The sequence below is a fragment of the Notolepis coatsorum genome, assembly GCF_963971535.1.
Source record: "Notolepis coatsorum genome assembly, chromosome: 15".
Lineage (NCBI taxonomy): Eukaryota > Metazoa > Chordata > Actinopteri > Aulopiformes > Paralepididae > Notolepis > Notolepis coatsorum.
In genome coordinates this window covers 13,898,152-13,923,879 of record NC_140179.1, presented here as the reverse complement: position 1 = coordinate 13,923,879, position 25,728 = coordinate 13,898,152, and the positions used below count along the sequence as shown (strand labels likewise).

At 43.9% G+C, this 25,728-nt stretch overlaps 1 protein-coding gene across 2 annotated transcripts in view; it reads right to left on the bottom strand.

Moving 5' to 3' along the window:
• Positions 1-25,728, bottom strand: part of snx9b (sorting nexin 9b) — a 64,550-nt gene that overhangs the window by 20,479 nt on the left and 18,343 nt on the right. The window contains exons 5-11 of one of the 2 annotated variants that reach the window (XM_084330087.1): positions 21,744-21,821; positions 19,480-19,654; positions 15,643-15,781; positions 11,169-11,253; positions 8,941-9,066; positions 6,466-6,583; positions 3,530-3,660 (exon numbers count right to left, since the gene is read on the bottom strand). In XM_084330087.1, coding sequence (XP_084186213.1) covers positions 3,530-3,660; positions 6,466-6,583; positions 8,941-9,066; positions 11,169-11,253; positions 15,643-15,781; positions 19,480-19,654; positions 21,744-21,821 — 852 coding nt within the window. The remainder of the gene's footprint in view (positions 1-3,529; positions 3,661-6,465; positions 6,584-8,940; positions 9,067-11,168; positions 11,254-15,642; positions 15,782-19,479; positions 19,655-21,743; positions 21,822-25,728) is intronic. The other variant, XM_084330088.1, reaches the window with a different exon arrangement.

Here is a 25,728-nt window from a genome sequence, read left to right as displayed (position 1 = left end):
CTTGAGAACGAAGGGCATACTTGTATTGCTTAGTGCACAGAAGCACGCTTAGGTAACAAGCCTGATCGAAGGCCCTGGAACCAGTACCATCTAGCCTGGAACCAGTACCATCTAGCCTGGAACCAGTACCATCTAGCCTGGAACCAGTACCATCTAGCCTGGAACCAGTACCATCTAGCCTGGAACCAGCACCATCAAGGAACCAGCACCATCAAGGAACCAGAACCATCAAGGAACCAGCACCATCAAGGAACCAGCACCATCAAGGAACCAGCACCATCAAGGAACCAGAACCATCAAGGAACCAGAACCATCAAGGAATCAGAACCATCAAGGAACCAGCACCATCAAGGAACCAGAACCATCAAGGAACCAGCACCATCAAGGAACCAGAACCATCAAGGAACCAGAACCATCAAGGAATCAGAACCATCAAGGAACCAGCACCATCAAGGAACCAGAACCATCAAGCCTGATTGAAGCCCCTATAACCAGCACCATCAAGCCTGATTGAAGCCCCTAGAACCAGCACCATCAAGCCTGATTGAAGCCCCCTAGAACCAGCACCATCAAGCCTGATTGAAGCCCCTATAACCAGCACCATCAAGCCTGATTGAAGCCCCTATAACCAGCACCATCAAGCCTGATTGAAGCCCCTATAACCAGCACCATCAAGCCTGATTGAAGCCCCCTAGAACCAGCACCATCAAGCCTGATTGAAGCCCCTATAACCAGCACCATCAAGCCTGATTGAAGCCCCTATAACCAGCACCATCAAGCCTGATTGAAGCCCCCTAGAACCAGCACCATCAAGCCTGATTGAAGCCCCTATAACCAGCACCATCAAGCCTGATTGAAGCCCCTATAAACAGCACCATCAAGCCTGATTGAAGCCCCCTAGAACCAGCACCATCAAGCCTGATTGAAGCCCCTATAACCAGCACCATCGAGGGGAATGTCAGAAACGCCCACCCAAAAAATTCCTAAACAAACATATTAACAGCGCTTCCTGTGTTGCAAGTAATTCCCACCGCTGTGATTATATGTATCTTACCTGATTCTTCTCCTACCCACCACAGATAAACCTGATTCTTCTCCTACCCACCACAGATAAACCCGATTCTTCTCCTACCCACCACAGATAAACCTGATTCTTCTCCTACCCACCACAGATAAACCTGATTCTTCTCCTACCCACCACAGATAAACCTGATTCTTCTCTACCCACCACAGTTAAACCCAATTCTTCTCCTACCCACCACAGTTAAACCCAATTCTTCTCCTACCCACCACAGATAAACCTGATTCTTCTCTACCCACCACAGATAAAGCTAAGAACCTGGTGGGAAACACTGTGTTGACAAAACACGGAGAGCCGACGCGAGGAAGCGGTGGAAGCGCTGCTCTGTGACTCTACCTTCTCGTCCTTGTAGCCGAGGAACAGCTGCTCTGTGACTCTACCTTCTCGTCCTTGTAGCTGAGGAACAGCTGCTCTGTGACTCTACCTTCTCGTCCTTGTAGCTGAGGAACAGCTGCTCTGTGACTCTACCTTCTCGTCCTTGTAGCTGAGGAACAGCTGCTCTGTAACTCTACCTTCTCGTCCTTGTAGCTGAGGAACAGCTGCTCTGTGACTCTACCTTCTCGTCCTTGTAGCTGAGGAACAGCTGCTCTGTGACTCTACCTTCTCGTCCTTGTAGCTGAGGAACAGCTGCTCTGTGACTCTACCTTCTCGTCCTTGTAGCTGAGGAACAGCTGCTCTGTGACTCTACCGTCTCGTCCTTGTAGCTGAGGAACAGCTGCTCTGTGACTCTACCGTCTCGTCCTTGTAGCTGAGGAACAGCTGCTCTGTGACTCTACCTTCTCGTCCTTGTAGCTGAGGAACAGCTGCTCTGTGACTCTACCTTCTCGTCCTTGTAGCTGAGGAACAGCTGCTCTGTGACTCTACCTTCTCGTCCTTGTAGCTGAGGAACAGCTGCTCTGTGACTCTACCTTCTCGTCCTTGTAGCTGAGGAACAGCTGCTCTGTGACTCTACCTTCTCGTCCTTGTAGCTGAGGAACAGCTGCTCTGTGACTCTACCTTCTCGTCCTTGTAGCTGAGGAACAGCTGCTCTGTGACTCTACCTTCTCGTCCTTGTAGCTGAGGAACAGCTGCTCTGTGACTCTACCTTCTCGTCCTTGTAGCTGAGGAACAGCTGCTCTGTGACTCTACCTTCTCGTCCTTGTAGCTGAGGAACAGCTGCTCTGTGACTCTACCTCCTCGTCCTTGTAGCTGAGGAACAGCTGCTCTGTGACTCTACCTTCTGGTCCTTGTAGCTGAGGAACAGCTGCTCTGTGACTCTACCTTCTCGTCCTTGTAGCTGAGGAACAGCTGCTCTGTGACTCTACCGTCTCGTCCTTGTAGCTGAGGAACAGCTGCTCTGTGACTCTACCTTCTCGTCCTTGTAGCTGAGGAACAGCTGCTCTGTGACTCTACCGTCTCGTCCTTGTAGCTGAGGAACAGCTGCTCTGTGACTCTACCTTCTCGTCCTTGTAGCTGAGGAACAGCTGCTCTGTGACTCTACCTTCTCGTCCTTGTAGCTGAGGAACAGCTGCTCTGTGACTCTACCTTCTCGTCCTTGTAGCTGAGGAACAGCTGCTCTGTGACTCTACCTTCTCGTCCTTGTAGCTGAGGAACAGCTGCTCTGTGACTCTACCTTCTCGTCCTTGTAGCTGAGGAACAGCTGCTCTGTAACTCTACCTTCTCGTCCTTGTAGCTGAGGAACAGCTGCTCTGTGACTCTACCTTCTCGTCCTTGTAGCTGAGGAACAGCTGCTCTGTGACTCTACCTTCTCGTCCTTGTAGCTGAGGAACAGCTGCTCTGTGACTCTACCTTCTCGTCCTTGTAGCTGAGGAACAGCTGCTCTGTGACTCTACCTTCTCGTCCTTGTAGCTGAGGAACAGCTGCTCTGTGACTCTACCTTCTCGTCCTTGTAGCTGAGGAACAGCTGCTCTGTGACTCTACCTTCTCGTCCTTGTAGCTGAGGAACAGCTGCTCTGTGACTCTACCGTCTCGTCCTTGTAGCTGAGGAACAGCTGCTCTGTGACTCTACCTTCTCGTCCTTGTAGCTGAGGAACAGCTGCTCTGTGACTCTACCTTCTCGTCCTTGTAGCTGAGGAACAGCTGCTCTGTGACTCTACCTTCTCGTCCTTGTAGCTGAGGAACAGCTGCTCTGTGACTCTACCTTCTCGTCCTTGTAGCTGAGGAACAGCTGCTCTGTGACTCTACCGTCTCGTCCTTGTAGCTGAGGAACAGCTGCTCTGTGACTCTACCTTCTCGTCCTTGTAGCTGAGGAACAGCTGCTCTGTGACTCTACCTTCTCGTCCTTGTAGCTGAGGAACAGCTGCTCTGTGACTCTACCTTCTCGTCCTTGTAGCTGAGGAACAGCTGCTCTGTGACTCTACCTTCTCGTCCTTGTAGCTGAGGAACAGCTGCTCTGTGACTCTACCTTCTCGTCCTTGTAGCTGAGGAACAGCTGCTCTGTGACTCTACCTTCTCGTCCTTGTAGCTGAGGAACAGCTGGAAGACATCGCTGTAGGAGATGACCGGATGCCGGCACATCCTGGTCATCCAGCCCTGCAGGCGCTCCATACGCATCTTAATGAACTCCTCCTCAAAACGCCCTGAGAGGGGGAGGGAGGGAGGGAGGGAGGGAGGGAGAGAGGAAGGGAGGGATGAGGGGGAGGGAGGGAGGGAGGGATGAGAGGAGAGGGAGGGATGAGAGGGAGGGATGGATGAGAGGGAGGGAGGGAGGGAGGGAGAGATGAGAGGGAGGGAGGGATGAGAGGGAGGGAGGGAGGGAGAGATGAGAGGAGGGAGGGAGAGGAGAGGAGGGAGGGATGAGAGGGAGGGAGGGAGAGGAGAGGGAGGGAGGAATGAGAGGAGGGAGGGATGAGAGGGAGGGAGGACAGGAAGGGGGGAGGGAGGGATGAGAGGGAGAGAGGGAGGGAGGGAGGGAGGGAGGGAGGGAGAGAGGGATGAGAGGAGGGAAGGGGTGAGAGGGAGGGGGGGAGGGAGGGATGAGAGGAGAGGAGGGAGGGAGGGAGGGAGGGAGGGATGAGAGGAGAGGAGGGATGAGAGGGAGGGATGAGAGGAGAGGAGGAAGACAGAGGATATGTTATGATATGGACAGAGGGGGGAGAGAGAAAAAGAGATAGATATTTAACTAGGAATGCACTAATACAACACTAATATACCGATACCAGGCTACAACAGGTATCTGAGTAATTTCCCAATACTAGGAGGAGGAAAAGACACTCAAGGTACTTGTCTCATGAAGATTTGAAGGGGTTTGAGAGGTACGCCCATGTTCCAAAAGGTGACAGCAGAGAGTGAGACCACAGCGGAAGTCTTGTGTGCCGTGTGTGTGTGTGTGTGTATGAAACCACTATTATTAAGTGGTCATAATTTGTTAAAAATATCAGCTTTTGAAACGGGAGATCTTTGAAATATCAAGATGATACGCCGTTTGCTTGTCATCCAAAAATGTGTAAATAAATTAAGGTTCATGAGAAATACAAACGTTTTGGATTGATTTAAAAACATATATATATATAGTGTGGCGACCGCCGCGGCGCGCCACTGGGGCGGGGATGTAGCAGCCCGAGGCACAGGCTGCACGTCACTCCCAGTGGAGGACATCCCGGCTGGCGAGACACCACCGCGGACGGGGGTCTAAAGGCAGGACGGCCGAACGGGGAGTAGAGTCAATTAGGTAGCTGATTAGTACTGATAGAATACACCTGCGCAGCATTAGTCACACACATCTCACATGCACACACTCCCGACACACATACTAGCTGATTAGTACCGATAAGATACACCTGCGCATAATTAGTTGACACACATCTCACGTGCACACACCCAGTCCCACAGACTACATTAACACTAGGATAGAGCGGAGTAAGGAGTTGGAGTATTGGAGTAGCGAGAGAAGGCGAAAGAGGAAAAGACGAGAGAACTGTGAAGTCAACTGACCATCGGTGGTATTTCGTGGGCTTGTGGTGAGCGGGACATTGGGAGGCACAGTCTGTTGGTCATGGTATTGTTTTGATATAATTTAAATTAAGTGACGAAAAGAGAGAGAAATTGCGGGTTTGGCACAGGTTGTGGGTTTTTGGCACTGTCAGCACGCCCCATACCCCCGGGCTGTGACAATAGTTTCACAGCGTGAGATACATTTTTTGTACTGTACGGAACATCGTTGGTTGATTCTGTCTGTACGGAACATTGTTGGTTGATTCCGTCTGTAGGGAACATCGTTGGTTGATTCTGTCTGTGTGGAACATTGTTGGTTGATTCTGTCTGTAAGGAACATTGTTGGTTGATTCTGTCTGTAAGGAACATTGTTGGTTGATTCTGTCTGTAAGGAACATTGTTGGTTGATTGTCTGTACGGAACATCGTTGGTTGATTCTGTCTGTACGGAACATTGTTGGTTGATTCCGTCTGTAGGGAACATCGTTGGTTGATTCTGTCTGTAGGGAACATCGTTGGTTGATTCTGTCTGTGTGGAACATTGTTGGTTGATTCTGTCTGTAAGGAACATCGTTGGTTGATTCTGTCTGTAAGGAACATTGTTGGTTGATTCTGTCTGTAGGGAACATCGTTGGTTGATTCTGTCTGTAAGGAACATTGTTGGTTGATTCTGTCTGTGCCTAACATTATAGAGGTCTCTGCTCTTCCATATCAATCAAAGTGTAGATGGTAGGAGGAGGAATGGTCTCCGACATGCGGCAAGCAGTGCCAAGCATACGGAACATAGTTTGTCTACGTTATATCTAGTATATCTGGTATAGGCTGATAATGAAAGTTTAGGACTGTATTGGTCTTTGTGCATCCCTAGAATATGTGTGTTCTTAGGTTATCAGGCAGAGCATTCCTCATTGGTGGTGAGTAGGGCTGCAACGATTAGTCGGCATAATCGACGATGTCGATTATAAAAAATCGTCGACGAGGAATTGTTGCGTCGATTAGTCATTAAAAAAAAATATATATATATATATTATAATTTTTTTCTTTTTTTTTGCACTACCTATCTTTGTGAAAGTGGCTTCTCAGCTCTGGTCCAGCCAGCTGAAGACTTCTTAGCTTAACATAACAGACCGACAGTAAGTTTGGGGGAACTAATGGGATAACTGGGGATGTTGTTTGGTCCTGACAAGAGTCTCAAAGCAACTCTGAGGTCATGCTCAATGTCCAATCTGTTCCTCTGCTCTGTCTTCAGCTGGACCAGAGCTGAGAAGCCACTTTCACAAAGATAGGTAGTGCAAAAAAAAATATATATATATATATATATATATATTTTTTAATATAATTGTTTTTTGATTAGTCGACTAATCGAAAAAATAATCGACAGATTAGTCGACTACCAAAATAGTCATTAGTTGCAGCCCTAGTGGAGAGAAAAGGTCAGAGGGCGTGGCTTACCTGTCACCTGCTTGTCCGGTAACGCAGGGATGGGGATGGCTGAACCATATTTGTCCAGGAGCCTTTCATACAGCCAATCAAAGTGCTTGTATCTGTGATTGACAGGTCTGTTTGTGGTCTGTGAACCAATAACACAAGATTTATTAGAGCTTAAGTATGCGTTTTGCAAAATGTTGCCCAACAACACTATACACAACAAATGCTACAACCTCTTCTACATCTACCTCTTCTACATCTCAGAGGACCTGACATGGTCAACACACATAGACACAGTAGTAAAGAAGGCGAAACAGTGCCTCTACCACCTGAGACAGTTAAGGAAGTTCAGAGTATCGGGGAAGATACTCCAGTCCTTCTACTCAGGAGCTGTAGAGAGCATCCTGACCGGAAACATCACTGCCTGGTATGGAAACAGCACGGCACAGGACAAGAAGGCCCTACAGAGAGTGGTGCGCTCAGCCGAGCGTACCACGGGTATTGCACTACCCCCCCTGCAGGTTCTATACAACAAGAGGTGCAAATCAAGAGCCTGCAGGATAATGAAAGACCCTCACCACCCCAATAACAGCCTGTTCCAGCTGCTGAGGTCAGGCAGACGCCTGCGAACCCCAGCTACTAGGACAGAGCGGCTTAGGCTCAGCTTCTTCCCCCAGGCCATCAGAGCCCTGAACAATGAACATTGAGTGCTCAGAACATTGAACTATCCACACACAAGCACACATGAACACACACACGACACGCACGCTGTGCACGCTCACACACGAGCAGCCACTTAACACTTTAACATGAGCGGGCACACACTCATGTCGCACACACGCACACTTATGGCCAAAAGGAAAGGACACTTTAAATTAGAATAACAGGAACAGTGTATTGCACTACCAAAGCTAACTAGCATGTCCCATATGCTCTGTAAATAACTATGTACAGATACCGAGATGTCACTCCATGTTACCTGTTAACTGCACAATGTTTTTTTTTTTTTTTTTTTTTTATTCTTATTATATGTTGTACCACTGTATTGCACATCGTTGCAGGCGAGACCACCCGCATTTCATTGTATACCTGTATGCCGTGACAATTAAAACTCTTGACTTGACTTGACTTGACTAAGCTTGTTCGGTAAAGATGTAATACTGATACAGTTCATTACGTTTTAACGTTACAGATATTCAGTCACACTTAAAAGGCATCCAACGTAAGGGGTTCTATTGAGAAATTCCATAAGACTTGGCAACCCTTCATTGACTACGTTGAAGCTAGACAATGAACCTTATAACTGGAAACTAAAGCAACTGGGTAGTACCCGTCAATAAATAGGTAGAGCAGCTCTGTACTAATGATGTTAAGACAAATGTTAGTTGTGTTTTTGTATGTGTGTCTCCTACATGTGATTGCGTGTATGTGCGTGTATAAATGTAATGTTAGTACTGTTTGAACCTGTCAATTGTAAAAGAAAACTGAAAATGCCAATAAACAGAAGTAAAAATATATATATATATATTTTTTTTAAGGCATCCAACGTAGCCTTCCTGTAAACCGCTCGCTTTTGTTTATATTGACATTTCCACCCAAATCTTTCTATTACTTTTCTAGTCTACAAGCTGAATAAATGTCCACAAAAGCTGTTTTCTTTGATCTCGCAATGTTTACATCGCATCCGTGTTAAGTTTCCCTTTCGATGTTCGGCGAAGGTGTAACGAGTTCGGCCTCCTTTGATTTGACAGTTACCTCGTTAGATTTTGAGAGTTTGTATAAACCAATGGATTTGAAGGCATGTTTACACCCGTCCAGTGCACTCTTTGTGTTCTACGTCCCCCCTCTCTGTGCTCTAGTCTACATCATCACCCGCCCCCCCTCTGTGCTCTAGGCTACATCATCACCCCCCCCCCCCCCTCTCTGTGCTCTACATAATCACCCCCCCGTCATGCTTGTGTGGGTGCTGGGTGAACACGTAATACACAATTCTCTGGGATCCTTTTTCACTATAGTGCCAAATTCATCATGTAGTGGTCAAGAAGAACTCCACTGGACACCTTTAACTGATTCACCCAACCCCCTCCTAATGTACGGTTTCCTCCCCCTCGAATGTATACATTTTCTTTTAGGATCTCTGTTAAACAGTAATGTATATTTGTATATCTTGTATGTCATAAATGTAACAGTACTGTATTATCTGTATGTCATGTATGTCATAAATGTCATGATATACATCTGTATGTCAAATGTCATGATGAATTGAAAATGGGGGACCCTGATGTAAACAAGATCAAAGTCTTTCTCTGGTCTGCATCCCCTTAACAATTGTGTGTATTGAGCCGTACTGTGTTGTACCCATTCTGCAATCTGTTAATAAAGTTTTCAATCAATCAATCATTCTACAGCGTTCTGTTCATCTAGGAGTATTGTTTAGGATGACAACATTAAACAGCAGTACAGTGAGAGGAGGCTGTGGGGGGGGGGGGGGGTACGTACGTTGGGGGAGACTTGGTACTCGATGTAGCTCTTCAGACCGTACATCTTAGTGCCTTTCTTTGGGTCGGCCACCACGCAGTCCAGCTGGGCCTCCGGGTAGGACCACACAGGACCCACCTCCCCCATCTGCAGGCAGGGAGACTCATTCAGAACACTGGGCACACTGCATGAGGCCTCGCACGGGATCTTTACAACACCCATCTGTCCTCCATGTTGGAAGACACAGCGGTCGCCATGTGCAAAACAATGGTTGGGCTGCACGATTAATCAAAAATAAATCGCGATCTCGGTTCATAGACCTATGCGATCGCATTTTTTAATTATGACGATTATTTTTTTTACTTTTTACTTTACTTCTTTAAATGATGACAATTCTGACTCGAGTTATTTTGTACGTTACAAGAGACTTTTAAGTTTAAGTCGATAACGTTCATATGTTATGTTTAAGTTTAAGTCAAGCACTTTGATATAGTTTGATATGTTATGTTGTCTGTTTAACTCTTTCAGTGCCACGCCTGGTTTTCTGTTTTACCGCTTGAATGCCACCATCGGCGCCAATGTTAACGTTAATATCGCCTAATCTATGTTTTAAATTATGGCTATGTGTCTAATCTGCCCATCGCATTATCAAAGACTATTTTCCAGTCAGTGCTGTGAAGGCAGATTGTTTTTTTATCCCGTCGTTTCCGTTTCAGAGCAGTTAGAAAAGCCCCCGTTTTGATATAAAAAACAGCTCATTCTGGAGCATTCTATGAAAATCGTCTTTTAGTGGAATATTCCACAACGTTGATATTCGTCGGCCTTTTTATGAATCGTTTTCAAATAAACGCTAGATGATCAATATTATACGTGCACGCAAGCACATTACGGCCGCGCACTGATAATCGCTACGTTGATTTCCTCACAGACTTTTACAGTGAAACCGAAAGAAGACATTTCACAAAACAGCTTATAACTTCATCAAACTTACTCCGATTATCCTACCACTGATAACATAGAGTCCTTACCTGAAATCAGATGGTATCCAACTGGTATATTCCAATTCCTGATCACCATTCGAAAAAATCGATACGTGTATGGATCCAACGCGACACTGTAGATCTCCATGATCCGCGGGGATCTGAGGCTCCAGAATGAACTCTAGTAACCCCGGCTGGATCAGTGAACTGGAAAATGTGGAGTACCGGATTTTTTTCCCCATTCATTTTCATTGAGTCCATTCCAAAATCACTTATGTCATCTGGGAGACGACAGGGGGGGCTTTTTTCCACAGTGATCACCGGCGCAGCTCGGCTATACTCGGGTAGGCTCGGAATAATAATTCCGAGAAATCTCGTGAGTGGCACGCAACCACCTATAAAAAAAACCGAGAAATCTCGTGAGTGGCACTGAAAGAGTTAAGAAAGGGTGCAATAAGTTATTTTATTGGAAAAAATAAGAATCGTGTGAGAGAATCGTGATCTCAATTTCTTAGAGAGAAAAATCGCGGTTCACATTTTGGTAAGAATCGTGCAGCCCTTGCCATGAAATATGAGAAATTTATCAAATTTATTTTTTTATAATTTGGCATCTTATTACTGGACCTTGTAAACAGGTCACAGTGGAACAGTGATGGCGTGCGTCTCCAATGATCTACCCGCTCTCTACCGATGCACAGAGGCATTTTCTTTCGGAAGTGGTTACAAATGATTATAGGCAGCCATGTTGGAAGAAAGAACTACACAACATTCTGTGCAAGGCCTCTATTGAAGAAAAATAATTATGGTAAATGGACTCTATTTATATAGCACTTTTATCCAAAGCACTTTACAACTTATTCACCTTCACTCACAAATTCACACACCGAGGCAACCATGCAAGGTGCCAACCTGCTCATCGGGAGCAGTTAGGGGTTAAGTGTCTTGCTCAACGACACTTCGACAGGAGGAGCTGGAATAGAACCGGGAACCTTCCGATTACCAGACGACCGCTCTACCTCCTGAGCCACTGTCGCACTCTGAATGCATTCTAACTGGCAAGAAAGAATACAAATACTTACATTTGTATTACACACCAAAATAACAAACAAAAAAAAACATACTAAATAAACAAAGAGGAGATGCTGCAGTAATAACCAGCAGTAAAACCTGCTCATCTAGAGTCTGGAATTAGGACATAATAAATAAAGCATCAGACAACTTTCAGATACCAAAATCAACCGTTTGCATCTTAAACACTGGCCAACGTACATAGATTGTCAGCTTGTCTTTGCCCTTGACTGGCTGTTTGCACAAGAGGTAGAGCTCTGGGCCAGGTTTGGAGAAACCAGGAAACCTGTTAAAAAGGGAAGAAACAACAAGAGTTAGAGGTCAGGATGAGGACGAAGAGACACTTTCTTCAATGATCGTGGTTACATACACAGGGTTCCCACATACATTGCAATATGAAATTCAAGGACTTTCAAGTACTTTTCCAAGCACTATTTCTCATTTTAAAAGGGTACTTTTAAATGCTGTTTTTATAGAAACAAATTGTAATCCAATATGTATGGCTTAAAAACAATTTCCGACAATTAGTAAAAATATATATTTCTTGATTCAGAACAATGTTATCATGGATGAACAAAACTTTCAATGCGAATGGTTGATTTGAATTCCAATGACTTTTTAAGCACCTTGTTAAAAAATTGGCTGTTTTCAAGGAATTCCAGGCCTAGATCTTCTTTTGTAAAAAATCAAGCATTTCAAGGACCTTGTGCGAACCCTGCTATATGCTCTTGTGAGTTGGCTGATATTAGCTCAAACTCACACACCACAGCTACTTGATTGTTTTTTTTTTTTTTTTTTACTTTGACCAGTCAGCTGGTTTTTTTTTCGCGTTTATCGCTTTTTCCTGGTCAAGTATGACCGACAGAAACAGGTTGAATGGGGGTATAGATGGGGGGAAAGACACTGAGAAAGTACGGCTTGTCCGGGAGTCGAACTCGCTACCCCAGATCCGTGACGCGCACGGTTGTCCCCGACGCCGAAATAGCGTTCGAGGTACGCGGTGAGCTACTGGAGCTCCCCTACTTGATTGTTTTTTACATTATATACAGTATAGTCTGGTAAGAAACACCAACAGGAAAACTCTAGCTTATGTAAGAAACCACATATAGCTCCACCTGTAGTTAAAACATTTACTTCAGTGTTCCTTTTTCTATCCACTTTTTCTCCTTATTTTTCTATTTTTCTCCCATCCCAATTTCGTATTGCCAATTCTCCCCTCCCCTGTCTTGAACGTTGCTAGACTATGCCTCCCACTGGTCGGCTGTAGTGAGGATAGAAGCCTTGCATCACGTGTCCCCTCCGGTACACGAGGAGGCAGCCTGTCGCATCTTTTCACCAGACAGCGCGGACTCTCAGTGGCGAGGAGTAACGCGTGGGAGGCTCACACTGCCCCCGATACTTCATGTCTCTGCTGTGCAGGCGTCACCCAACCTGTAGGAGTCGCTGTCCACAACGTCCAATCCCCACCCATCGACTTCCACCCGCTACCTCTGTCAATTGAGATAGTATGACGACTGGCCCAAGCCGCAGGCAATGCCGACACCGGGATTCGAGACCGGAGTCTCTTGCATTGGTGATGAGCACAATCTCCGCTACGCCACCCTTACTTCAATGTTCTTATTATTATTCGTATTCTCATGTTCTTCTTTTGTTTGATGAAGCTGCTAAGTGGAGTTAGATGGCCGTTTCCATAGCAGCGCATTTAACCCTAGAACACTAACGTCGGGTGATGTGCCTTCAACATTTTTCACACATTTTACATAGTTTTTCACTTGTGTCCCCCATGATAAATTATTTTGTGTTTTTTTTATATTTCACATTGAAAAATTCAAGACCAGTATCTGTATTGTCGTACTTTAAGATATTTTGATGAGAAGTATGTTTTATGGGGTATATTAGGTGAAATTCCCCCAACATTAGTGGTAGTGTGATTTAAAATTACGTAGAAGAGGATAGTGGAAGTAAACCTGCTGTGAGCTGTGGTGCGTTTTCTTATTCATATTGTTTACTAGGGACGGGCGTTTACTCAATCACTCAAGTACTCGCCATTTCAACTGAAATCAAGGGTGTTTGATTTGTAAACATTTTATTTGGTTACCACCAAACATGTCCACCAAAAGTGCTCGTTTGTGCCACTGAAACAGAAGACTTGACATTTCTATCTGAAAGCACGCAACGTGTGAGTTGTTGCAGGAAGCTGGAGGTTGGAAGCTGTGTAGAGCATGGACAGTACACTTAACGTTACAGTGAAAAGTTGGTTAGCTTAGCGTTATCTAAAAGATAATAACAGCAGTTTGTGTTTGTGCATTTCCAAATTGTGCCAACAACATGTCGCCCCCTTTCCGTAGTGTTCATAGACTACATAGACATGCCGTTCCATGAGCGGAGGGACCCGCTGCAGATAGGGTGACCACCTGTCCCGCGTCCCGCTGCAACAGAACAATGTCCCGCATGGTAAAAACAATAATAATAATAATAATTATTATTATTATTTAATTTTTTTTTAAATGTTGTTCATTTAATGCCTCGCTCCAATTAAGTGTGTCCGTGTCACTCGAGTCAGAAGAAACACGCACCTCTACCCCTGCGGGGCAAGCCGTGTATAGGTGTAACAGTGACAGCCAATGAAATGGGTGCATTTGTCACGCTGTCCAAGGTGCTGAACTGCTCTCTCGCAGCTCCGTGTTGACGGCTTGAATCCCGCTCGGGGCAAAAGCCTGCTGCCTGTCCGCCGACCCCTCTGCCGGTGAACACGCACCTCTACCCCCCCCAATTGCCGTATTTACGCCTCGACTTTAATAAACGGCACGGCTCAAATACTTGACATACCGGAAAGACAGTTGCGCTGTCTTTAAACTGCTAATAAATAATACTCCATGACTCCGGCGAGACGCGGACCTTGCACCGGGGGATGATGATGAGCCGCCAAGGCGCCGCCAGCGAGGGACCCAAGCTGTCCAGAAAACCGTGAGAGAAGCTCGCCACCTCGCCCGCCACTAGCCCCCATCACTCACAGACACCGGGTCCGGTAGAGCCGGTATAGGCTACAGAGTGGAGAGAGAGCCTCGCCGAGCCAGCCAGCCAGGGCACGTTAAATAAATCGTGAGGGGAAAGAAGAAGAAAAAAGTTAAGTGCAGGCTGTGTGTTCTCAGTGAGAAGATGCTCCCGCAGCGGTGCTTTTGTGCAGTTACACATCCCGGTGCTAGGTGAAGCATCTACAGTTTAAGATTAATAACAAAATGTGCTATATATAGCCTACCGTCGGCGTCGAATATGAAATAAAGGCATTTAAATAATAAATAAATTTCTTAAATTTTAATTAGCAATAAAAAAAATATATATATATATAATTTTTTCCCCTCACCTACGTGTCCCGCAAAAGCAGTGCTGCTGTCCTGCGACTGAACAATTTTGACCTGGTCACCCTAGCTGCAGACCGTGGAGGTAATGTAATTATTATTACAAATGGTAACTGACTGTTTTGACTGACAATACGCGTTGAATATTGCTGTGCATCGTTATGTCTGTGGAGCGAGACATGATCAAATATGTACTGTAACACGTGTGACTCTGCGAGATATCTCATTATTGCTGCTGCCATGCGATTTTTAACCCTTTCAATACCACACTACATAAGGTTAACCCTTTCACTACCACACGACAGAAGGTTAACCGTCTGTAGTGTGGTAGTGAAAGTGTTAAGATGTGTTCTAAAAATACATTTCCTTTAACAATTACTCTAGCACTACTTGAGTAAATCCATGTAAGTACTCGATCTGGGAAAACATTACTCGTGACCCATCCCTATTTCTTACCAGACTGTAATATTAATATTACAACAATCCAAGTTGTGCTTGGTGTGTGAGTGCACGTTGCAGGTTTGAGCGACTATCAGCCAACTCTGGGTCCCAGTTATGCGCTATAGCAATATCCAGGGAATCGACCGGTCGGTTTTTACAGTTCCAAGTAGGGCTGGGACTTTATCGCATTCATTTAGATTAATTAACTACAGAAAGAATTAAAAGTAAAAAAATAATTATGCATTTAATCGCATGATGATTTTTCTTTATTATGTAAGAAGAATTACCTTTCAAAGGAGACGAGACTCATGCATGTGCTATGAGTATAAAGTATAATAAATCACAAATAACTTTTTTTCTTAGTCTGGTTTGTTCATACAGAATACTAAAAAAAATAAGAGAAATTGAGATCAATCAAGATAAAAAAAATTCCAATGGTCAACTGTTCTGGAATGTACTTGAAAGTACTGCGTTTTACTTTTACCTCGAAACTGCTTGAGTTTACAAAAGGTCCTTTGCGCTATATATATATATTATTCCTAAAATTGTTGTTTTTTACACTTTGTTAAAAATTGCATTGATCTGTTGGTCTGTGTAGTAGCTAATACAGGATTTTGCTGCTTAAACGTATGTATAATGTATATATATACATTGATTCACTCGTAGACCAAAATCCATTTTAATTGAACATTTTAGCTTTTCGCATCAAATATGCGATAAAAATATGCGATACAAATTTAATTAATTTCGATTAATTAACTATAAAGTCTCTAATTAATTTGATTAAACATTTTAATCTAGTCCCACCACTAGTTCCAAGCCAGCGTCGATCCATTAATTGATATATAAAACGGTCATTGATTGATGAATCTCACTTGTTGAGGGAGATCTTCATGGACGAGCCGGTGGCTCCGCCCCTCTGCATGGCTCCGGGCTCTCCGGACTCGGACTCAGCATAACCACTAGAAGACTTCGCGTCATCCCACTCCTCATCCCACTCATCATCCTCCGCTCCTGGGAACACCAAACACACACACACACAGACACAGACATGGACAGAGACATAAATTCACGTGCATACACACACACAGATACATAAATGGATAAAGACAAACATACGAACATGCATAATAATAATACATTTTATTTATAAAGCGAGTTTCAAGAACCCAAAGACGCTGAAATGCAGACACACACACAAACACACACACACACAGATACATAAATGGATAAAGACAAACATACGAACATGCATGCACATTGCACAGACACACACACAATTCAAAACTAGTGGGCCCAGGAGAAGAGATTCTCCATCCCTTGGCACTATACAGCGCTCACATTAGTGTACATATCTTCCTGCAGCACATGCACACGTCCGAGCCAACAGACCACGAGCAAACGTTAGGAATGTATACCAATACTGGCGTCACATAACGCCCCATTACTAGGCTATATTAAAACTAAACACTGATGAAGAACCATGTGTGTAACACAGTCAGAAATCAAAGCCACAGTAGCACACACATCTATTTCAAAAGATGGGCATATCAGTCAAAAGTTCATATCAATATGTTAATCGCTAGCTACACAACCACAATGCAACAGGAGACACTCCACCACACGCGCCATGCCTTGAAGCGTAGAGAACAGTTCCCAACTACTGAACGTTAAAATCCAGGCTGAGAAATTCTCAATGTTAAAATTCAATTTTTTTTTAATTTGACACGGATCAACACTCTGGCACACAATCAATCACAAAACCTTCCCGCCGCCACGCTGTGTACCTGTGTAATCAATAAGGTACGGGTACGGATAGATGTCTTTGGAGAGAGAGAAGGGAGAGAAAACGTTACATCTCGTTTCCTGCTAGAGAACAGACGTGCCGGAGTTAAACCTGGAGCTGGTCTCCACTGAACCCGTCTGTGGCTGCCCACTGAACCTGTCTGTCTGCCCTACTGAACCTGTCTGTCTGCCCACTGAACCTGTCTGTGTCTGCCCACTGAACCTGTATGTCTGTCTGCCCACTGAACCTGTCTGTCTGCCCACTGAACCCGTCTGTGTCTGCCCACTGAACCTGTCTGTCTGCCCACTGAACCTGTCTGTGGCTGCCCACTGAACCTGTCTGTGGCTGCCCACTGAACCTGTCTGTGTCTGCCCATTGAACCTGTCTGTGGCTGCCCACTGAACCTGTCTGTGGCTGCCCACTGAACCTGTCTGTGGCTGCCCACTGAACTTGTCTGTCTGCCCCCTGAACCTGTCTGTATGTCTGTCTGCCCACTGAACCTGTCTGTGTCTGCCCATTGAACCTGTCTGTGGCTGCCCACTGAACCTGTCTGTCTGTCTGCCCACTGAACCTGTCTGTGGCTGCCCACTGAACTTGTCTGTCTGCCCCCTGAACCTGTCTGTATGTCTGTCTGCCCACTGAACCGGTCTGTCTGCCCACTGAACCTGTCTGTCTGGTCTGTCTGCCCACTGAACCTGTCTGTCTGCCCACTGAACCTGTCTGTCTGGTCTGTCTGCCCACTGAACCTGTCTGTCTGCCCACTGAACCTAAGTTGTGCAAAGGAATCATTTTTAATAAAGTACAACTTACATACTTTAATTATTCACAGGTTAAATGAATACTTAATTATCTGGTTAAAGGGATACTTATTCTCTGGTTAAAGAGATACTTAGAGGAATACTTATTCTCTGGGTAAAGGAATACTTAGAGGAATACTTATTCTCTGGTTAAAGAGATACTTCTTCTCTGGGTAAAGAGATACTTAGAGGAATACTTATTCTCTGGGTAAAGGAATACTTAGAGGAATACTTATTCTCTGGTTAAAGAGATACTTATTCTCTGGTTAAAGAGATACTTATTCTCTGGGTAAAGGAATACTTAGAGGAATACTTATTCTCTGGTTAAAGAGATACTTAGAGGAATACTTATTCTCTGGGTAAAGGAATACTTAGAGGAATACTTATTCTCTGGTTAAAGGGATACTTATTCTCTGGTTAAAGAGATACTTAGAGGAATACTTATTCTCTGGGTAAAGGAATACTTAGAGGAATACTTATTCTCTGGTTAAAGAGATACTTATTCTCTGGTTAAAGAGATACTTATTCTCTGGGTAAAGGAATACTTAGAGGAATACTTATTCTCTGGTTAAAGATATACTTATTCTCTGGATACTTATTCTCTGGTTAAAGAGATACTTATTCTCTGGTTAAAGAGATACTTAGAGGAATACTTATTCTCTTGGTAAAGGAATACTTAGAGGAATACTTATTCTCTGGTTAAAGAGATACTTATTCTCTGGTTAAAGAGATACTTATTCTCTGGTTAAAGAGATACTTAGAGGAATATTTATTCTCTGGTTAAAGAGATACTTAGAGGAATACTTATTCTCTGGGTAAAGGAATACTTAGAGGAATACTTATTCTCTGGTTAAAGAGATACTTATTCTCTGGTTAAAGAGATACTTATTCTCTGGTTAAAGAGATACTTAGAGGAATACTTATTCTCTGGTTAAAGAGATACTTAGAGGAATACTTATTCTCTGGTTAAAGAGATACTTATTCTCTGGTTAAAGAGATACATATTCTCTGGTTAAAGGGATTTAACATCTGATTTGTTACAAACTGAATAATTTCAGTCCATCCGAAAAGCACTCGCCCCAGTTTTGGTTTGGTTCCTGAGATATTGGGAGGTAGAATCTATTAGCATTTATTAGCAATGCTAGTGGAAGTTCATATCTTGAGAAAGAAAACAAGACATTGCATAATGCACCTCCGTAGGTTTCCAGTTTCACAACCGTGTTAACAGTAGAGGAAGTTAGATGCTTTGTATCCCACTGACTTCAACTAGCAGCCACAGGCAGAAGAAAAGCTAATCATTTCTACTTATTATCTCAAGTGTCAAAACATTAGTACATGTGGTTTTTAGGCTGACGTGACTCTCAATGCATGACAAATCAGATAGACCCCTTAACACAGTTGGAATAACCCTTTAAAATAACAGGAGTATTGCGTTTAAAATGTAATATATATTTGTTTAATTATCTACAGTATTGGAGCTGAAGGGGAAACAAAGTAGGGTAATATTTCCTGTTGAGTCATGCATGGAGCCAACATTTACATATTCTAGGGAAAGCATAAGCATGACCCAATTGTGGTTTCCAAATACTGACTCATCTCTGTAACAGACTAATGTGTGTATATATATATATATATATATATATCAATAATAATATGAATAACAACAATAATAATAATAATGCTTATATATATGCCCACTGAACCATCATTATTATTATTGTTGTTGATATATATATTTTTTCCTTTTTTTCCCCTTGTTCCTTTTCCTTGTTCCACATCAGTCTGTTACAGAGATGAGTACACTTATATATATATATAACTAAAGTGATTTTAAACATTCCGGAATGTAACTTTTATCACTGAGGCAAGGAACCCGTTGAATAAAAGAGATTAAACAATACACCAAAGTAGCACGTGAATGACTCACTCTATAGCAGCATGCCAACCTCCTCTCTACCCTCTCACGCTTTAAAGGGCCCTGGGGGTGGCCCTGTGTCTTACCGGGGCCCTGGGGGTGGCCCTGTGTCTTACCGGGGCCCTGGGGGTGGCTCTGTGTCTTACCGGGGCCCTGGGGGTGGCTCTGTGTCTTACCGGGGCCCTGGTAGGGTTAGGGTGGCCCTGTGTCTTACCGGGGCCCTGGTAGGCCTGGGGATGGCCCTGTGTCACGGAGCTCCAGGGGTCGCCGCCGGCAGCGACGGCAGCTGTCCCCGTCTGAGTGCCCTCCGGCTTGGCTGCCCAGTTGTTGGAGGAGCCCCCCGCCGCATCGGAGTTCCACACCGACCAAGGGTCGTTACCGTTACTGGTCTGGAGTGGGGAGAGAGGGGGAGGGTGTGAGAATGACCACGGACCCAGTCATACAATTGGGGGGGAGAGAGAGAGACTGAGATCAGTCTATTTGATAAACCAAAAGTAGTCGTAATGCATGCTTCTTGAAAGGTGAGAACCTGGCCTGTAACAGAGGATGTGTCATGAGGAACCAGAAACAACAGTGACAGCTTGCTGCTTTGCAGTACAAAATGAAAACACTGCCTAAAAACGTGCAAAATTCTCCATACCAGTCACTGCACACCGCAGACACTAGTGTTCAATCTACGCCAAGGCCAACCAGGCAGCTGCATGCCATGCACACGGAGAAGACAAACATGCTACAAAACCATATTACATTCTGATTCATGTGTACACTGTGCATGGAGAAGACATACATGCTACAAAACCATATTACATTCTGATTCATGTGTACACTGTGCATGGAGAAGACAAACATGCTACAAAACCATATTACATTCTGATTCATGTGTACACTGTGCATGGAGAAGACAAACATGCTACAAAACCATATTACATTCTGATTCATGTGTACACTGTGCATGTATCTCTGTGGGATCCTGGAACCGACCTGTTCCAGGCTAACGACGTGATCAACTAACAATATATACAATTCATACCATGAAGACCAGCTTGGTCAAAACATGTAGCTGCGATACAATAAAGGCTTTTTAAGATATTCTTCTTCCCGTTATACTTTTTGAGTGCCTGGGATCCTGTCTTGTTTCCAGTAGGGATGTTCGATATTGGCTTTTTTTTTTTACCAATATCCGATATTGTCCAACTCTTAATTTCCGATACCGATATATGTGGGGTTCCCCCCCCCCCCCCAAAAACGGAATAATTTCAGGTCATTAACATTACATATCTCTTGTCGTGGAATTAACACAACATTATGCATACTTTTGACAATAAATAAAATAAGAATTTGTTCTTACTTGCTTGCCTGGGTAAATAAAGGTTAAATAAATGTATATACCGGTATATTTAAATTTTTTTAAATGGATACCGATAATTTCAATGCCAATATCGGCCGATAATATCGGACATCCCTAGTTTCCAGTTGTCTTTTCCATAAAGACCCAAGAGCACCTGATGATTTTTGTGTGAAAACATTGTACTCACAAGAGCACGGGCCTACCTGAACGCTGCTTATTAACAATATATAAAGTAGAAATTTGCATTTCAACACGGTAACGTCAATATATTGTCGTATGTACAATCAGTTCATGAATTATACAACCATCTTCACTGCATATCCTTTCAGTTTGTCATCAGCATGGTTAGCTTAGAATTAGTATAGAATAGAAATACCAGATGGAAATTCAGCATTTGCATTTGTACAGCAATTGTACATGCTACTAGCCAAGATGGCCAACGCTCGCTTTAACTAACGGTTAGCTAACGTTAGCTTCTCCATCGAGACAGTCCTCTTGTATTTCTAAATACGGTGGGAATTGACTGTACGTACGACAACAGATTGACGTTCATCATTTTGAAATGTAAATATGAAAATAAAAATTGTTAGTTTATCACAGAAGTAGGGTAGGACAAATATTTCCAAGGGAACAAGATTTACCCCACACTATCCAAGCGCCTTCCATCATACTGAACACAAAACAAAAGACATGAATACAATGGTACTAAAGACAATGTTTAACAGCATATTGAAGATTATTAAATGGTATTTCACACACAATAATCACCGTGTACATTAATCGAGCAACAGTGACACATTGTGATCATCTTTACCATTATGCTTATATACAGTGATAATAATCCATTGATTTGACAAGTGTGAATATTACATTACGTGCGTGCGATCAGCAACTTTGATCCATGCTTTTGTTTGGTTTTACTCTGCAGCTAGTGCTGGTGTTGATTTATCTTATTGATCAGAGCGAGTGAGTTCATTGGTTGTGTGTGCGTGTAGAGATGTGAAGATCATGCGCTCCGCAGGCTGTGGGAGAGGTGGGTGCACTTTGATGGGAGGGAAAGGGGTAAAAGGCAGATTGGGGTGGTGGGGGTTCTCATGCCAGAGTCCCTGACCCCCCACTGCGATGGTTACCTCGTCAGGGGATGAGAGGGAGGGGGGAACCGGGGTGTCAGGGGTGTCCGGCTGAGGACTCAGGTCCCCAGCATCCACCTTGAGGGGAGAAGAATGTAATCCTTGGTATCAAGTCACTCAAAACCAGCTGTGCACCTGGGGGGGAGGGGTTTCCTCCACATGGGAGGCGTGTCTCAGTCGTATTCAGACGTTCAACTTCAGTTCATGTTGACAGAGTGATACAGGCTCCTGAGAAAAGGTGAAAGTCCAGCGCCTCTTGTGACCATTTTCCATATCGTCTGGTTTTGGGGCTGTTCCTTTGTGGAATTAATTATAGAATCTAAATAGGTCTATTATTTGGGATGAGTGGTCTTGGTCTATATTGATATTTGTTCTAATATTGTTTGCTTATTGTGTGTTTCATGATGCGGTCGATATGAAAAAGAAAACTATTACTAATGCTTTTTTTCTTTCTTTTTTTTAAGATAAAAGAAAATTATCTTTATTAGCATTTTACAGCTTTTTCTGGCCACGCAGGACCGATAGAGGAGAGGGGGAGAACGGGAGAAGAAGTAGGGAAGACATGCAGCAAATGGTCACTGGGACTGGGAAGCAAACCCAGGACGACCGCTTCGCGACTCAGCGCGCTATGTGGTGTGCTACTGGAGCGCCCTTTTTTTAAGATATTTTTTAGGGCATTTTTAAGTGCTTTTATTGACAGGGCGGAGAGAAATTGGGAGAGAGATGAGGAGGACATGCAACACATGTCCCTGGGCCGGATTCGAACACCAGGCCGTTGCGATTACGCCGCAAGCATAGTTACGTGGTGCGCCACCGGGGCGCTCCCGAAAACTATTACTAATGTTAACAATGCATGAGACATTTACACCACAGTTCTATTTAAGATCTGGTGCCATTCACTTGTTAGTACAACTCATCCAGGATGGTCAGCTGTGAATGATTCACTCGTTAGTACCTAGTCATCCAGGATGGTCAGCTGGAGAGGTGGGCTTGACACCTGTGTGTAAATCTGTCCAACTGTCCCCTGCATGCCCTCGGGTCGCTACAGGTCAATTTCAACCAAACACACACGCTTCACAAACTGATTTTTCCCCACAGCAGTCCGAACACTAAACACCCTGCCCCCCCCCCCCCCCCTTGCACAGACGGGCAAGCATCCGAACTGAAGTGAACATGAACTGAATTGAACTGACACTGACTGACACTTGTTATAATGTGACTGTCCTGTATGTATTTATGTATTTATTGTGGGGATTGGGAGGTGGGGCGTTTGATGTTCCATGTTGATGTCCCAGTGCTTAAATTAATTAACCTGCGCAAACAATTACCACCAACCATAGTTGTGTGGCATTAAAGTATCTTGTATCTTGTATGCCCAAATCACCTTTTTCTCTGCATCGTCAGTGCAGAGATATTTTGCACCAAGCTTGATGGTCATTGGAGACCTCCCTCCCTCCCTCCCTCCGGAACGAGACCCTCCATCTGGTGACTTTATTTGCGTTTTATCTCGTGTCTCTTTCTTGAGTGATTATGAGCTGCTTATATCAAATCGCTGGTGGAATGGGAGTGGATGTTAATGAAATAATTTGCTATTATTTTATTAAGATATTACCTATTCATCTCACCTACAGTATATTCTACCTCGGCCTGTTATGAGCGTCAAATGGTGTAGTAGGCAGGTGCTAGAAGACGAGCCATTTAAATATAATGCACCGCTCGACTTCAGAGATAAACACCTGCTTGGCAAAGATCTGAATACAAACATCTTCTCACACTCATCTTTTCTATTCTGTAATCGGAGTGACTCCTCGACTCTGAATCCGGCTCAAAGACTACGTCTCTCATGACTCCACCACTCTCGTTCCCATGGAACTTCCTGCCTAGTGAGTCGACTACTATTCTGTTATTTCCCCTCTCTCTATGTCTGACCATAGATATATATAGAACACTAGATAGCTTGCCCGCGCTGCCGGCCAATGGAGAGCGACGTCACTGAACCGCCGCCATCTTGGGAGAGTCAGCCTTGAGTGAGAGTGAGTGAGCTGCACAGATAAAAATACTCATAACTCGCTGAAATATTGACGGATTTACAAACGGTTTGGTTTATTACAAGCATTATTAACGTGGCTATGATTCAAGCGGTTTGTACAAAAAAACATCTTTAAAACTTTTTTTTTTATAAGTATGCAGTATCATAACTACATCTTTGATGTTTATAGCAAACCAACCCGTTTGTAAATCCGTCAATATTTCAGCGAGTTATGAGTATTTTTGTCTGTGCAGCTCACTCACTCTCACTCAAGGCTGACCCTCCCAAGATGGCGGCGGTTCAGTGACGCTGGTGACTCCGCCTTAAGCTATCTAGTGTTCTATAGATATCTATGTGTCTGACTGTGTCTAAAACCTGGCGTCAGTTATAAACGGCCTGACCAAGCGGAAATCTCTCCACGCCACAGCTGCTCTCACTTCTGCATCGCGCCGCTCCTCACCGGGCTACAACGACGTCGTCAGCGAACGCCCCGAGGTCCTCCATCACTTCTGCTTTCTCCGCTCCCTTTAGGTTTTTAAACTGACCACATCACTCCATCACACATTCCTGGTAGTAGCAGTAGCAGTAGGGTAAAGGCCATGTGTTAGAGCCAAAGGGTTCAACAGTAATCCAGAACTATTTTATTGCACTGTAAAAAAACTGATTTTATAGTATGTCTGCACTTTATGTGCTCATTTCATCGTTCATGTTTTACTTTTACATTCTACTAAAACTGTAGAATCAAACCATTAACAAGGTGGCCTGTTTGATCCTAATGTGAAAAACTGTGATTTTATATGTCTGCTCATTTTACCCATGCTATTATTTTACTTATTTTTACTTTTATCTTTATGCCCCACTATCCGCTGGGTGCATACTATGACCTTTATCATGTCTTGTAACAGATTACAGAAATTCAAGAAGCCTATTGGAACGTGAGGTTCTGATATGATTTGATTACTATATCTTGCAGTATTTTATCCCACCTTATGCTTTATGCTGCTTGTTTTACACTGATTTGATGTCTTATTTCTTACTAATTTAAAGCACTTTGAATTGCAATCCCCTGTATGAAAGGTGCTATACAAATAAAGTTATTATTATTATGTGGGATTAGAACACTGCAGTGAGGAGTGCTGGGAGCAGCGAGGGGTGGAAGGGAGGCACTGTGGGGATAACTTCCATGAACTCACATACACACAAGCACAATAACCTGTGTTTTAATTTGACCAGTTTCAAAAGAAAACTATGGAGTAGTTTTAAATACTGGGAAATGGTGTGTATCCACTCTAGACAGTGACAACATTAATGGTAATGACGTTAACTTGTCACGAGTGTGTGTCTTATGTGTCCGTCGTCAGTTGTTGAATGTCTCGGCACTCTTAGTTGGACAGACAAGAGTAAACGTTAGCATTTGCATTTTCTATCCGTTCATTGACAGATCATTGTAGCTGCAAACATACTGTTGCTGGTCTAGACTGGTCCTCTGAGCTCCTCTCCAGTCGAGCGTTAGCTGCTGCAAGGTTTAACCTGTTAAGCAAGTCCTAGCCATATTTTCAGAAAATTCGCCTAAAAGTACATACCCAAGGAAATGGAAGATTGCTCCACTTCTACAAGGTCCATTTGTATGTTCTTGGTATCTAGGGACATCTATGGACCTCAGGGAATGTATTCCCAATGTCAGAAATATTGTGTCTGTTACTATGCTTGAGTAAATTGTAATGAACCAAAAGGAGATATAAATTGATTAAAGGTCCCATGCATTATAAATGTCATTTTTCAGTCTCTAGCATTGTATTATAGTAATAGGAGTTCGTATCAATTGTGTGTTTAGGGTCTAAATACAATATTGGCGAATTTCTCCGTTTCAGCCAGCCCCTCTGTGCCTCTATGTAAATCGGGTCATTTGATTTGAAGTCCTGAGCAAGTCGCTTGGATTAGGTAGCTCTACTCCAC